The sequence below is a fragment of the Caretta caretta genome, chromosome 1 (assembly GCF_965140235.1).
Source record: "Caretta caretta isolate rCarCar2 chromosome 1, rCarCar1.hap1, whole genome shotgun sequence".
NCBI lineage: Eukaryota > Metazoa > Chordata > Testudines > Cheloniidae > Caretta > Caretta caretta.
This window is the reverse complement of record NC_134206.1, coordinates 211319406-211336029: the sequence shown is the minus strand read 5'-3', so window position 1 is coordinate 211336029 and position 16624 is coordinate 211319406. Positions and strand designations below refer to the sequence as shown.

General features: G+C 45.1%; 1 protein-coding gene across 5 annotated transcripts in view; it reads left to right on the top strand.

Annotated features, from left to right (window-relative positions):
* KPNA1 (karyopherin subunit alpha 1) overlaps positions 1-16624 on the top strand; it is a 155641-nt gene that overhangs the window by 72468 nt on the left and 66549 nt on the right. For all 5 annotated transcript variants that reach the window (XR_012664966.1, XM_048819991.2, XM_048819948.2 and 2 more), the window contains exon 7: positions 6961-7049. Coding sequence is in view for 4 of the 5 variants with exons in the window: in XM_048819991.2 (XP_048675948.1) it covers positions 6961-7049 (89 nt within the window). In the remaining variant the exon portion in view is untranslated. The remainder of the gene's footprint in view (positions 1-6960; positions 7050-16624) is intronic.

Sequence of the window (16624 nt, the reverse complement as noted above, 5' to 3'; positions counted from 1 at the left end):
CCCATTGGAATTCTGGGTTAAGCTCCCAGTGCCTAATGGGACAAAAACTGTCACGTGTTGTTTTGTCGTCAGTCTCGCCTCGCTCCCTCTGTGAAAGCAACGGCAGACAATCATTTCACGCCTTTTTTTCTGGGTTACGCTTGCAGATGTCCTAGCACGGCAAGCATGGAGCTCACTAAGCTCACCGGTGCTGTTGCGAGCATTGTAAATGCCTCATGCGTTGTACTGCAGTATGTACAGAACCTGGCTAAGAGACGGCAGCATGAGGACGATTGTGATGAGGACATGGCCACAGATGTTCCTGAAAGCATGGGTTGTGGCAGTTGGGACATCATGGTGGCAGGGGGGCTGGTTGATACAGTACCTCCAGGAGAGCTTCATGGAGATGTCCCTGGAGGATTCCCACTCCATCCCCAGACATGTTAACAGACTTTTCCAGTAGCTGTACTGGCCGCGAATGCATCCCAATCTTCAGGGCAAATCAAACATTAAACACTATTGCTTTTAAACCCGTACTGTAGTTACAAATGTGCACTCACCAGAGGTGCCTTCTCCACCTTCAGGGTCGGGGATCCCGCCTTGGGAGGGAATTGGCTCCAGGATGATGAAAAGGTCCTGGCTGTTGGGGAGAACGGATTAATCGCTTGCCTGCTGCACATTCTGCTCCTCCTCCTCCTCCTTCTTCTCCTCTTCCTCATCCACTAAATCCTCCTCTGTGTTGCGTGAGACTCCCCGCTTGCAGGTGTCCACGGACAGTAGTGGGGTAGTAGCAGGATCCACCCCTAGAATGCCATGGAGCTGATCATAGAAGCGGCATCTGTGGGACGCTGACCCAGAGCAGCCGTTTGCCTCCTTTGTCTTTTGATAGGTTTGCCTGAGCTCCTTGACTTTCACATGGCACCGCTATGTCCCCCTGTTGTAGCCTCTCTCCACCATGCCCTGTGCAATTTTTGGCATATATATTCGTATTTCTTCTTTTTGATCGGAGTTCTGCCTATGCAGATTCTTTTCCCCATAGAGCAATCAGATCCATTGTCTCCCGTTCGCTCCATGCTGGAGTTCGTTTGCGATTCTGGGGGGTACTGCATGGTCACCTGTGCTGCTGAGCTCGCCACGCTGAGCAAACAGGAAATTAAATTCAAAAGTTCCCAGGGCTTCTCCTATGTACCTGGCTAGCACATCAGATTTGAAAGTGCTGTCCAGACTTGTCAAATGGGAGCATTCTGGGATGGATCACAGAGGTGCATACTGTCGATTTGCGTCCACACTACCCCAAATTTGACCCAGCAAGGTCGATTTTAGCGCTACTCCCCTTGCTGGGGAGGACTACAGAAGTCGATTTTAGGAGCCCTTTAGGTCGACGGAACGAGGTTGCTTGTGTAGACGCATTCATTATTATATCAACCTAACATGGCTAAATTCGACCTAACCCTGTAGTGTAGACCAGGGCAGCACACATGCTTGTAGATGATTTCCCAGTTACACTTTGAAACCTATCAGTTAGCTAGTTTTCATCCACACTGATTTTGTATTATTCTAGTTTTTTAATCAGAATGCTGTGTGGTACCAAGTCAACTGTCTTACAAAGCTCTGTTGCATGGATACCAGGGTGGATTTGATTTAAATTAGTGATTTAAATCATGATTCAAATCAGTTCAGTCATGAAGACTCGATTTAATCATGGATTTGTACATAAAAGTGCATTCTTGTTGGTTGTTATAACCTTAATACATATTCTTCACAACTAAGAGATAAATGTAGGTTTCATTTTTAGAAGTTACACACTATACATTTTCAGTGATTTATTTTGAAAACTTTGCAGATTAGTTTTACAGCTATATCAGAAAATGAATGGTTGGTTGGTTATTTGATTTACCAAGGGTAATTAAAGCAGTTATTTATGAAGTCATTGGGAGGTGAACTATCTCCAATTCAACAGGTTAATCATTAATATTTGGAGGATTTTGTTGCCATGCTGTATTAGGAGGAGAACATCACCAGACAGACATTTAAAATGTTTTATTTGGCTAAAACAACAATATTATGTATTCTGGATTTTTTTCTTCAACAGCAAACATGTAGTGTTTTAACAAAACAAGCATATGAATTTTTGAATGTAGTTAAACATTCAAGATTTTTAAAATCAAGTTTGTTTTTGTTAAAATTGTTTTTAACTAAGATAGTTAAATGAAAAAAGAAAAGGAGTACTTGTGGCACCTTAGAGACTAACCAATTTATTTGAGCATAAGCTTTCGTGAGCTACAGCTCACTTCATCGGATGCATACTGTGGAAAGTATAGAAGATCTTTTTATACACACAAAACATGAAAAAATGGGTGTTTACCACTACAAAAGGTTTTCTCTCCCCCCACCCCACTCTCCTGCTGGTAATAGCTTACCTAAAGTGATCACTCTCCTTACAATGTGTATGATAATCAAGGTAGGCCATTTCCAGCACAAATCCAGGGTTTAACAAGAACGTCTGCGAATACAGACTAACACGGCTGTTACTCTGAAACCTGTCATAGTTAAATGAAATATTTTTAAAAAAAAACAAAAATTAATTTGACTGGCAGCCAGGTCAACATGAGAAACTTAAAATATTGGCTTCTCCAGCTAACTCAGTTGTCTTCACCTTCGTTTTCCTGTTTGTTCAAAATCTGGAAAAGAAAAACAAGCTTTCCTGCTTTTTTATGTCCCAAACGATTTCTCAATTTGGAATGAATTAGTCCAAAGGAAGAAAATATTCTTACAACACCAGCAGAAGAAGCTACTACTGTTAAAAGTGAGATTATCACTTCAACAGTCTCTCTGAATCCAAGTGCTTAATTGACTTCCACAAGTTCACTGATGTTTTAAAGAAAATCACATAATCAGCAAACATATATATTTCTTGAATGGTTCGTATTCCCAAACTGGGTCTCTTTTAAGGCCTGCTGCCATTATAGGTTTTCCCTTCTGTTGAGAGAATGGTATGGTAGATCTCAAATCAATGAAGGCTACACTCGGAATGACCTCAAGACTTCTGGAATATGCTGCTCACAGTTTCACTTTTTTTTTCTGCTGCCTGTCCCTCCCTTCTCACATTTATCTCCAGATTTCTTCTCCTTGTCCAGATCTATTCCGCCCCCAACAATCTTCTATTCATTGTACTTTTTGAAACTTTGCACTTTTAGAGAGAGGTAAGGGACTGACTCTGTGTACACAAATTTGCAGAGGGACAATAGAGTTGAGGTCTGTTATTTCTCACCTCTGTACGTTGTTTGTTTATTTAAAAATATTTTTGCTGTTAACAAGCATGTTATGTTATCTCTGGAGACACAAATCCACAGTTTGAGAACTGCAAAACTAAGCATGTCTGATGGTATCTTCTAGACTGGGTACTGAGTCCCATTGGGTAGATAGAAAGATTAACCTAAATAATCTATACAGAAGGTTCCTGGAACTCCATAAAATTGGATTCCTAATCCCTGAACTATTGGAACTCATTTACAAAACTTTTCTTAAACATTACATGAATATATTGTCTCATATTATGAAATTAAAATTTATAATTCCTATTCCATGATATCTTTCAGCTATAATGTATCTTAATTAAAATATCTTTAGAAAGGTTTTTTCCTCAAAAAGCATTTTATCAAAAAAATCAGTTTTTTAGGGTTTTTTTTTTTTGTTTTGGGTTTTTTTAAAAATATCTTCGATTTTTTTTATCCACCCTGATGGACACTATTACCTTTATCAATCAGACTGGTAATCTCATCGGAGAAGTTATCAAGTTAATCCCATAAACCCATGTTTTTAGTACTGCGATGAATTCCTCCTTATCTGTCAAGATGACATCTAATATAGAAATCACCTTGCTGGATGCAACATTTCTTGACTTAGAAAACCGTTATCTGTACTGTTTAGAAATTCCAAGGAGCCTTCAGTACTGGGAGCATGAGACCTCCAGCATATGCCACTTCAACTGAAGTCCCCCATGATAATGCAGTTTCTTTTCCTACACATTATACAGCAGCTTAAGGACCTTCCAATAGCTACTATTTCCAGTCAAATGAGTTTATGAAGTTGGGAGCTTTCTTGGATGAGACCTAATATTGTGCTTTTAATTTAGACAAGTAGACCTCACAACTGTCATAGCATCGTTCCCAAAGTAAATAAAAAAAAAAAAATAGCCAGTCCTTGGGAGTATTGATAATCTCAGGACAGAGAAGTCGCATCTTTTTTTGACCACACGGAATCAGAAATATAGAGCTGGAAGAGACCTCGAGATCATCTAGTCCATCCACCCATACTGAGGCAGGATTAAATATGTCTAGAGCATCCCAGAAAGGTGTTTGTCTAAAAACCTCCAGTGATGGGGATTCCACAGCTTTCTTAGGTAATCTGTGCTAGTGCTTAACTATCCATATAATTAATAAATTATTCCTAATATTTATCCTGAATCTTCCTAGCTGCAAACTAAGCCGATTGCCTCTCATCCTACTGTTGGTAGATATGGAGAACATTGATCACCAACCATCCTCTTTATAGCGTTTTATGTATTTGAAAACTATGCCCCCCTCCACCTTTTCCTCTCTAAACTAAATGTGACCTGTGCTTTCAGACTTTCCTCAGAAGTCATATTTTCCAAACTCTTATCATTTTTGTTGTTCTCTTCTGGACTGTCTCTAATTTGTTCACATTTTTCTTAACGTGCGGTGCTCAGAACTGGGGCACAGTACTCCAGCTGAGGTCTCATTAGTGCTGAGTAGAGCAAAACAATTACCCCTTCCGCCTTACCTTCAACATTCTTGTTAATACATCCTAGAATGACATTCGCCTTTTTCTCCTCAGTCTCATACTGTTCAAATATATTCAATTTGTGATGAACTATAACTCAGATCCTTCTCTTCAGTACAACTGCCTAGCCAGTTATTTCCCAGTTTATATTTTTGTATTTGATTTTTTTTCTTCCTAAGTGTAATAATTTGCACTTCTCTTTATTGAATTTCAACATATTAATTTCAGATCATTTCTCCACTTTATCAAAATCATGTAGAATTCTAATGCAGTCCTTCAGAGTGGTTGCAACTCCTTCCAGTTTGGGTGTCATGCTCAAATTTTATAAGCATACTCTACACTCCAATATCCAAGTCATTAATGAAAGTATTGAATAGTACTGAACCTGGAACAGACCCCTGTGGCACCCCACTTGATACATCTGCCAAGCTTCAGAGTAAACCATTGATAACCTCTCTTTGGGCATGGCCTTTCAATGAGTTGTGCACCCACCTTATAGTCATTTTGTCTAGGCCATATTTCTTAGTTTGCTTATGAAGATGTCACATGGGACAGTTTCTAAAGACTCACTACATTTTAGATATATCATGTCCGCTTCTTCCCCCGCAGATCCACTAGGATGCTTACCCTGTCGAAGGAGATTAGGTTAGATCATTATGATTTGTTCTTGAGAAATCTATATGAGCTATTACTCCAGGACTGAACAAATTGTTTAATAATTTGTTCAAGGATCTTTTCAGGTATCAAGTTAGGCTGACTGGTCTATAATTCCTCAGGTCCCCTTTTCCGCCTTTTTTGATGATAGGTATTATGTTGTCCTTTCTCCAGTCCTCTGGGATCTCACCCATTCTCCATGACTTTCAAAAATACTCTCTAATGGTTCAGAAATTGCTTGGGCTAATTTTAAGTCCTAGGGTGAATTTCATGAGGTCCTGCTGACTTGAATACATCTAACTTATCTAAGTATTCTTTAACCTGTTTTTTCCCTATTGTTAATATTGTTTTAAGCATCTGGTCTCAATTGACTTTTTAGTGAAAGCTGAAGTGTAAAAGGAATACTTCAGCCTTCTCTGTGTCATCCATTATTTGCTCTCCTGCTCTAAGTAATGGACCTACACTTTCCTACATTGCTTTCTTACTTCTATTGTATTTATAGAACCTGTTCTTACGTCCCTTGCTTGTTGTAATTCATTTTGTGCTTCTGCCTTGCTGTTTTTGTCTGTTCTTTTATACTCATCCTTAGCAATTTGGTCTTGTTTCCATTTTGTGCGTGATTCGTTTTTGATTTTTAGTTCCTTAAAAAGAGTACCTGACGCAACCATATTGGTCTCTTATTACTCTTCCCACCTTTTCTCCAGATCAGGTTAGTTTGCTGTTGTGCCTTTAATATTGTATTTTTAGAAACTGCCAGCTCTCTGGAACTCCCATTTCCCTGAGATTTCCTTCCCTTGGAATCATAATTTTGAGTTCCTTGGGTGTGTTGAAGTCTGCTTTTTTGAAGTCTCTCTTTACTTTGCAGCTCTCACTCCTGCCGTTCCTTAGAATCAGGAACGCTATAATTTCATTGTCACTTTCACCCAAGTTGCTTTCCACCTTCAGATTCGCAAGAGTTCCCTCCCTATTAGTTAGAATCAAATCTAAAATAGCCACTCCCATAGTTACATCCTCCACCTTCTGAAACAAAAAGTTGTCCCCAATACATTCTAAGAACTTGTTGGACAGTCTGTCCTGATTTTCCTACCATATATGTCCAGTGTGCAGCTTGTAGGCAATATTTCGGTTCTGCCTCACCTGGTTTTCTTTCCAAGAGTATATGCCAAGGGACTTATAAATTTCTTGAGGCTTGGGCTCTGAATATTGGCTTGGCTATGCTATGCTTGATTCTTTTCTCCCACTGTTCCTAATGTGGTTGTGTAGAGAATGCATCCCCTTGTAATTTTCAGGAAATGCTAATATTGTTTTGGCCCTTGTTAGTGAGAACATCCCTTTGTTGGTATTTCCAGATGAGCCAGGCTGTATATCCATACCTCACAACTGGAATATATTTCCCCTCTGTAAGTTAGCTAGGATGTCAGCATTAGCACAGAATATCTTACTCCTACACATACACTATAAAGGAAAACCTTGCTTGAGTAAAAAAAAATAAAAGCAGGTATTTTGTTTGTTCTTTCTTCATAGGCAGTATGGGCACTTGGCAATATTGCTGGAGACAGTACCATGTGCAGAGACTACGTGTTGGACTGCAACATCCTACCCACTCTATTGCAGTAAGTCTGTTTTGGTTTACTTTGTATCTTGCTCAAGATACTGGCAATACTACTGAAGGACATACATTGGCCAGACATGACAAGACAACCCAGACAATTATATATAATATGTGGTATGTGTAACCTTGCAGCTACACATAGTACGTTTAGACCTTGATATAGGTAGACATAATTTGAAGTTTAATTCTATATAGGTTTATTTTTAAAGAAAAAATGTATTTAAATAAAACCATTTCATTTTAAGTAAAAAATCAGATTTTATTTAAAAAATTTTTTTTATCCATCTTGGTACCAGAGTTTAGGTCCAGCTTCTGTGAATGTTCTTGTGTGTCTTCCCTGTTGGACAGCAGTTCTTGTTACAGTGGATTGCAGGAATGAGATTTGGAATTGAATTGTATTTGATGGGCAGCCAGTGCAGAGACCAGAGCATGAGCTGATGTGTGTTGCTAAACACATGCTGCTGTATTTTCTACCAGTTGAAGCTTTTTTCCGATCTCCCTCTCCAGAGAGGGGACAGAATGCCTCTGCTAGACTCACCCCTCTCAAAGTCTTAAGGTGGAGTCCCATACCAGTGCTATGTTACTGAAATCCAGGTCAGTACAAACTGTCCCTTCTCAGTCCAAGAACAGCACTGCATCCAGTACTTCTAGGAAGATGTCATCTTCTGCACCAGTCATTCTGGTACCAAGCATTTCGGCACCAAGAGTCATGGCACTGAATGATCTCACACAAAGATCCATAGCACCAACATTCATCTCAGTGCTGTTGGAGTCAGTGGTTTGGGTAGTACATACCCACACATGGGTACTGGATTATGCCTAAGACACCAGGATTCAAGCTCTGTGCCTCTTGCCCATGTTCATTCTCTGTCAGTGACAAGCACCCACACTGCCTTTACTGCTTAGAAGAAGTCCACATTTCATCCAGGTGCAGTATCTGCCAGTCCTTCCCAAGCTGTACCTGAAAAGGCAAGGCTCTCTGCCTCAAGAAACACCTCATGGAAGATGCCATGGGGCCTCAGTTGGACCCAGGCCAGGGAAGCCCCCTGTACATCAGCCTGAGAAAGCCAGGAGTGCACCTCCGGCTCCAGAGATAGAGTCCAGCTCTGGTGGTACCACTGCTATGGACCCCATGCCAGTGCCTAGTTGGGAGGCAAGGAAGAATGCATGTAAGCACGGTAGTAAGTCTTCCTCCAAACTGAAGAAAGATGATGCGCCTTCTACATGTTCCAGCCATGGACGGGCAGAGTGTTCCAAGGTGCACAAGCACGACAAAAAATCCTGCAGACCACTGGATCCACCAGTATCGAGCCCCGCACGCCATCAGTATTGGCCTCCCTTAAGACAAGGATCCTTCGGTTCTGGGACAGTCCTCTGCTTCGGCGCTGGCTCCAGCTATGGAATGGGTATTGTTAATGCTGAGGCAATTGGAGAACGCACCAGAGCCACATGAGCAGTTCCTCCTAGGGGAACAGAGATGTCCACGCCTTCCCCTGCTATCTGCACCTAGGGAGGTCCGATCTCCTATCCAGGACTTGCGTCAGTCAGGCAACGCTTTCACTTGTCCTCCTGTGGTTCGCACAGTTCCGACAGTACTGCCACTGGAACCGGGATCCGAATTCTCGTCATTGGAACATTCTGATGGTGTGCAAGGGCTGCCTGTTCCCTAGTGACAGTATGAGTACCTGAAAGGACTGCCAGCGGCATGGCAGTATCTTCCTCCTCCAGCAGTAGGGAAGTAGCTGGTTGCCCTTTCCATGGGATCCTCCGCAACATCAGCCAGTTCCATCTTGTTGGCCCGAGTGGGGATCCAGGCCCCAGCACCTACTCTTGTAACCCACCTGTTTGTCAAGGAAGGCTTCACTCCTTGTCCCCACTTAGGGCACCATTGAGTAGGCTCTCCAAACTGGTTGTGGAGGGTGAACCACTCAGTCTGGTTCCGATGGTACTACCGGAGCAAGAGCATTTCCCATTGTCCTCTCCAGATGCTTCAGTAACTTCAACTTTCCCCTTACTCCCAGATGACTTTCAGCAATTCCAAGAACTCCTGCGAAGGGTGGCGAATGAGCTTCATGGTCTAATGGAGGAGGTACAAGACAAACAGCATCCGCTCCTGGACAGCCTTCATTTCTTGGTACCATCAGGGTTGCTATTCTCCAACCAGCTTGAACAGTTTGGCATACCCTGGCCACTTACACGCCTACCCCCCAAGGGGGCAGAGAAGAGATACTATGGACCAGATGGGGGTCAGAGTTTCTTTTCTCACACCGCCACCCAGTTCCCTCATGGTGCAGGCAGCAACGGAACGGTCCAGACAGCAACACCTGCACTCCACTCCGACAGATAAGGAGGGCAAACGCTTAGACCTTCTGGGACGTAAGGTCTTCTCTTCAGCAAGATTCCTATTTTGTATTTCAAACTACCAGGTCTTATTGGCCAATATGACTTATCATAGAATATCAGGGTTGGAAGGGACCTCAGGAGGTCATCTAGTCCAACTCGCTGCTCAAAGCAGGACCGATCCCTAATTAAATCATCCCAGCCAGGGCTTTGTCAAGCCTGACCGTAAAAACTTCTAAGGAAGGAGATTCTACCACCTCCCTAGGTAACGCATTCCAGTGTTTCACCACCCTCCTAGTGAAAAAGTTTTTCCTAATATCCAACCTAAACCTCCCCCACTGCAACTTGAGACCATTACTCCTTGTCCTGTCCTCTTCTACCACTGAGAATAGTCTAGAACCATCCTCTCTGGAACCACCTCTCAGGTAGTTGAAAGCAGCTATCAAATCCCCCCTCATTCTTCTCTTCTGCAGACTAAACAATCCCAGTTCCCTCAGCCTCTCCTCATAAGAGGACTTCTTTAACTATGGCAAATTGGAGGACTTTACTGAAAAGCTGCCTCACAAGATCAACCTCGTTTCCAGTCTATCCTGGAGGGGGGCAAGCTGATGGCTAGAACGGCCCTACAGTTGACCATGGAAGCTGTGGATACCTCATCACGCTTGATGGCCGCTGACATTGTCATGTAGAGGGAATTGTGGCTACACTCATTTGGTTTCCACAGAGAAGTGCAGAATATCACTGAGGACCCCCCTTTCGATGAGTTGCACCTGTTTATTCAGAAGACCAACGATTTCCTCCGCTCCCCCAAGGATTCCAGAGCCACACTTTGATTGCTGGATATCTATATTATTCCACTGCACCCAAGTGGAAATTCTACCGCCTGCCACCTACACAGTGATTCAGGACTCCTCAGTTCTTCCACTAGCAGGCTTACGAACCTTCTCATAAGCACCAGAAGACCCAGTGATCCTGCCCTCTGGGCCCACCTTTGCAATTTTCATCATCTCGTGTTGAAACCTCTCAGAAACTATATTTCTGAGTGCCATTAGAGAGCAGTCAACTGCTGTGCCTATTGCCATGCAACCGACCCACCCTCTTCAGGGGTTGTCTCATACTCCTCTTACCAGCCTGGAGTGCAATAACAATGGACAGGTGTGTCCTGGATGTCATCCACCATGCTATTTCATCCACATCCCCCGCCCTGATCCCTTTTCAGGGACCACTGTCATGAGAAGTAGACTCCCTACCACAAAGGGGAGCTATAGAGCACATTCCTCCAAACTATCAGGGCACTGGGTTCTATTTTACCTACTTCCTGGTACCCAAGAAGAAGGGCAGGTAGAGACCAATCCTGAATCTCCGTTGCCTCAACCGCTTCGTCCACAAGCCCAAATTTTGTATGGTCACCTTAGCAGCCATCATACTGTTGCTAGAGAAGGGCATGTGGTTTACAGCTCTTGATATGCAGGACCAACCCTTGGGGCACGCTACTTGATACCGGCTGCCAACTAGACATGGAGCCATGAGTGCACAAAGCCTTTCAGGAAATCAAACCAGCCGTTTGTAGCCGTGGCGGACCAGATGAAGGGACATCCTCACAGTGCATCTCTTTCTGGATTACGAACTGTATCCATACCTGCTATGGCCTTGCCAAGGTTTCAGCCCTGGTTATAACGGCCCACTTGACAAGGGCTCAAGCCTCTTCCACCTCTTTCCTGGCCCAGATGCCCATACAAGAGATCTGCAGAGCAACTACCTGGTCCTCCGTGCACACCTTTGCCATCCCTTGCACACCTTTGCCACACACCCACTGTACCATCACACAGCATGCTAGAGACGATGCAGCTCTCAGTAGAGCAGTGCTCCAGTCAGTGATTCCTTAACTCTGACCCCACCCCCGTGGGAGAGCTTGAAAGTCACCTAATTGGAATTGATGTGAACAATCACTTGAAGAAGAAAAGACGGTTACTCACCTTCTTGTAACTTGTTCTTCAAGAGGTTTTCAGGTCCATTCCAATACTTACCATCTGTTGGAAGTAGCCAGCAAGAAGGAACCGAAGGGGGGTCGGGTCGGCAGGGTCTCATGTTGAGCGCCATGAGGGCACCACTCCAGTGGGCTCCCTGGCCGATCCAACAGGAGCTGTTAAGGGAAAAAGTTTCTGACGACTGTGCATGCGGCGTGCGCACAACTAATTGGAATGGACATGAACAACACCTCTCAAAGAACAACAATTACAAGAAGGTGAGTAACTGTCTTTTTCTTTTCCAAACCTCTCACCTCAGTAGATGAGTTGAGCCTTCACTTTCTCGACGTCCACAGGACCGTGGCCTTCTACCCGCAAAGGATGAGACCAATCAGGAAGTCCCCTAGATTTGTTTATCGCTATAGCTGAGAGGATTATGGGGCAGGCCATCTCCACATAGAATCTCCACGTGGGTTTCAGGGTGCATTATGCTGTGCTATCAGTTGTTGGGACTGACTCCACCCCTTGGGGTGAGAGCCCATTCCACAAGAGCCCAGACGTTGACTGCTGCCACCCTCCACAATGTGCTGCTTCCAGACATGTAGGGCTAGGTTCAATTCATACCTTCACTGCACACTACACCTTGGTGCAGGACTCTGCAACATGCCTCATTTGGTGCAGCTGCCCTCCGCTCAACCATTCCATCCTCTTCCTCTCACCTTCTTCCAAATTAGATACTGCTTGTTAATCACCCTCAGGGGAATACAATAGGGACTATCACTTGAAGAAGATGAGGAGGAGGTTACTTACCTGTAACTGGAGGTTCTTTGAGATGTGTGGTCTATATCTGTATTTCACTTCCCACCCTCCTTCCCCTCTGTTTTGGATCTGTTCAGTTTGTGGTGGAGAAGGAACTGGAGATGCGGTTGGTCTGCCTTGGACAAAACCATGAGACAAAGCAAGAATGTATACATAGACAATGGACACTACTATTACTTTCAAATTATCCGGCTCTGGACACACGGCACGTGTGCATAAACTCTCAGTGGACTACAGATAGGGACCACACATCTTGAAGAACCTCCAGCTACAGTTAAGTAACCTTCTCATCTCAAAGGAGAAAAGAGGTTGGAGATCCATCCTCTGTCTCAGTTGTCTTAATACCTACATCCCTCACTTCTCCATATTCCATATGGATACCCTTGCTTCTGAATAGGGTCCCCTCCCTGGATTCCATTGACTGGTTCCCGGCTCTTCACCTTCAGACCCAGCCTACTTTTACATCTCAATATATCCTGCCACAGTAAGTATCTGAAGTTTCTCACAGGGACATCAGACTACCAACAGAACCCTACTCTTCGGCTTGTTCATGGCTCCACAGGTGTTCGTCAAAGTCATAATTATGGTGACCACCCATCTAAGACGGGTGGGCAAACTACGGCCCGTGGGCCACATCCAGCCCACGGGACCATCCTGGCTAGCCCTTGACCTCTCCCCTGCTGTCACCCTCCCTCGCAGCCATACAGGCGGTGTGGCTTGCGCCGCCCACCTCCCAGGCTTTCAAATAAGCCTGTCCTGTGGCTCTGAGTGGCCTGGTAAGGGTAAGGGGACAGGGGGAGGGCAGGAGGTCCTGGGGAGTAGTCAGGGGACAGGGAGCAGGGGGGGTTGGATAGGGGTGGGGTTCGGGGGGACAGGGAGCAGGAGGGGTTGGATAGGGTGTGGGGAGCAGGGGGGGTTGGATAGGGGTGTGGGGTCCCAGGGTTCGGGGGGGACAGGGAGCAGGGGGGTTGGATAGGTTGTGGGGTCCTGGGGGGTCAGTTAGGGGCGGGGGGTCCTGGGAGGGGGTGATCAGGGGACAAGGAGCAAAGGGGGTTGGATGGGTCAGGAGTTCTGAGGGAGGGCAGTCAGGGCACGGATAGTGGGCGGGCCAGGCTGTTTGAGGAGGCACAGCCTTCCCTACCCTGCCCTCCCCTCCATACTGTTTTGCAACCCCGATGTGGCCCTCGGTCCAAAAAGTTTGCCCACCTCCTGATCTAAGAAGACAAGGAATCCAGGTGAATCCCTGCTTAGATGATTGGCTAGCTTAGGGGAATATTTCCCTCTACCCCCCAGCCTCCAGCAAGTGACTGACTCACTTCAGAGGATACTAAGCCTCTTTGCCATGCTGGGACTCAGGATCAGCAGGGGAAAATCCACACAGACTCTGGCTCAAAATATAGAGTTTATCATGGGGCTATTAGATTCTAGCTTGGCAAGAGTGTAACTCCTTCAAGAGAGATTTTAAATTATTTTCTATCTCATCAACTAACTCCAGACTCATCCCAGCACACTGGTGAGGTCCTGCCTCAGACATTTGAGCACATGTCAAAATGCAACATATGCCACCCAGCATGTCAGCCTTCACCTTCAACAGCCCTTGCAAGGATGATTGAGATTAGTGTATCTACTAAACAGGAACAGCATGAACAGGGTGGTCATGATTTTTTAAAGTCCTATTCTCAATAGATTGGTGGACAGATCTAACCCTTGTGCACAGCAGAGTATCTTTTTTTTCGTGCTTCTACCAGCAAAGACTCTCTATTTATGGATGCATCCACCTAGGGGTAGGGAGCACATTTCAACCACCTGAAGATTCAAGAGAAGTGGTCTCCCCAGACATAAACATTCAGGAACTCAAGGCTATCTGACTAGCATGTAGAACTTTCCTCCTCCAGGATGTAATGATGTGAGAGTTTATGGACAACTCCACATCAACAGGCAAGGGGGAGCCAGATCCCTCTCTCCTCAGCCAGGAAGCTGTGCATCTCTGGGATTAGTCATGTCACTCTGCTAGCTATACACCTTCCCAGCCTCCAGAACATGCTGGTGCCTCAAGTCAGCAGAGACGTATCCAAGAGCCTCGAGTGGTCCCTTTAGATTTCAGTCCTCAAAGAGTTAGTAGCAAATGGCAGTTCCCGCATGAGGACCTGTTTGTGGCCAATCACAACAAGAAGTGTTGTGTTGCAGAGGTGGCATGAGCTTGGGCTCCTTCTCAGACACCTTTCTTATCCATGGGCTCCTGCTTTGATGTATACCTTTTCAAGGATACCCATAGTACGCTGGGTCTTGAGGAAACCAAAGCAGGATATGGGGTGAGTTATGATAGCCCCAGCATGGGCCAGACAGTTTTGGTACTCGTCCCTTGTGAACCTGTCAATACAATGACTCGTCATCTTGCTGGTCCTACCAGATCTGGTCTTGCAGAATAGCAGACAAATTCTGCAACCAGATCTGATGTCCTTTGCACGTGACAGCCTGAATTCTGGCTGACTGACATCTACAGAAAGAAGCTTCTCTGCTGAGGTTTAAACCTCTCGCTCCTATGCAAGAAGCTTTCAGCCAGCCTGACATTGAGAGCCAAGTGGAGAGATTTTCTCTAGGCAATGCACTGCCAGCTTTTGCTTGTAGCAGCCCTGATTCCTGCTATTCTAGACTATTTAGTTTCTCCAAAACAATCAGGCCGGGTCCTTAGTTGGATACCTCACAGCAATATCTGTAAATCATTCTGTACAAACCTATACTGTTGTCTTGCAGTCTGCAGTGATGAGATTCCTTCAGGTGCTCGTGTGTTTTCCTGCTAGCCCAAGAACCACTCTCCCTCTGTCCTGGTGTTCACTGAACTGATAGGTCCTCCCTTTGAGCCACTAGCTACATGTTCTATTTACCACCTGTTGATGGCCTTTTTGGTGGCCATCATATCAGCTAGCAGGATAGGGATCCCCAGGGCCTCATAATGAGCGCTCCGTACACTATCTTTCATGAGGACAAAGTCACATTCTCAGGCCTCACCTGAAGCTTCTGCCTAAGGTGGTTTCTGACTTCCACATCAATGAGTTGATTCACTCCTGGTTTTCTTCTCCAAATTGCATTCCACTCCCAGGAAAAATTTCACATGTATGATGTCATGAGAGTATAGTAATTTTACTTGCCTAGGACTAAGGTATTCAGATGTACACCTAGGCTTTTGTTGAAAGGGTTAAGGGATAACTTCTGTTGTCTTAGGGTATGTCTACAGTACGAAATTAGGTCAATTTTATACAAGTCAATTTTTAGAAATTGATTTTATACAGTTCATTATGTATGTCCCCACTAAGTGCATTAAGCTGGCGGAGTGCGTCCTCAATACCATGGATATCATCGACTTACGGAGCGGTGCACTGTGGGTAGCTTTCCCGCAGTTTCTGCTGCCCATTGGAATTCTGGGTTAAGATCCCAATGCCTGATGGGGCAAAAACATTGTTGTGGGTGTTTCTGTTACATGTCAGTCGCCCCTCCCTCCCTCTCTCCGTGAAAGCAACAGCAGAAAATCGTTTTGTGCCTTTTTTCGTGGGTTACCCGTGCAGATGCCATACCACGGCAAGCATGGAGCCCGCTCAGCTCACCACTGCTGTTGTGAGTATTGTAAACACCTTGTGCGTTATCCTGGAGTATGTGCAGAACCGGACTCAGCGACGCCAGCATGAGGACGATTGTGATGAGGACATGGACACAGGCATTTCTGAAAGCACAGGCTGTGGCAATTGGGACATCATGGCGGCAGGGGGGCTGGTTGATACAGTGGAACGCCGATTCTGGGCCTGGCAAACAAGCACAGACTGGTGGGACCGCATAGTCTTGCAGGTATGGGATGATTCCCAGTGGCTGTGAAACTTTCGCATGTGTAAGGCCACTTTCCTGGAACTCAGTGAGATGCTTTTCCCCGCCCTGAAGTGCAGGAATACCAAGATGAGAGCTGCCATGACAGTTGAGAAGCAAGTGGCAATAGCCCTGTGGAAGCTTGCAACGGCTGACTGCTACCAGTCAGTCAGGAATCGATTTGGAGTGGGCAAGTCTACTGTGGGGACTGCTGTGATCGAAATAGCCAATGCAGTCACTGACGGTCTGTTATCAAGGGTAGTGACTCTGGGAAATGTGCAGGTCATAATGGATGGCTTTGCTGCAGTGGGGTTCCCTAACTGTGGTGGGGCGATAGACGGAACGCATATCCCTATTTTGGCACCGGACCATCTTGCCGACCAGTACGTTAAACCACAAGGAGTACTTCTCAATGGTGCTGCAAGCACTGGTGGATCACAAGGGACGTTTCACCGACAACAACGTGGGATGGCCAGGAAAGGTGCATGACGCTCGCATCTTTAGGAACTGCAGGCTGTTTGAGTAGCTGCAAGAAGGGACTTACTTTCCAAACCAGAAACTTACCGTTGGGGATGTTGAAATGCCAATAGTTATC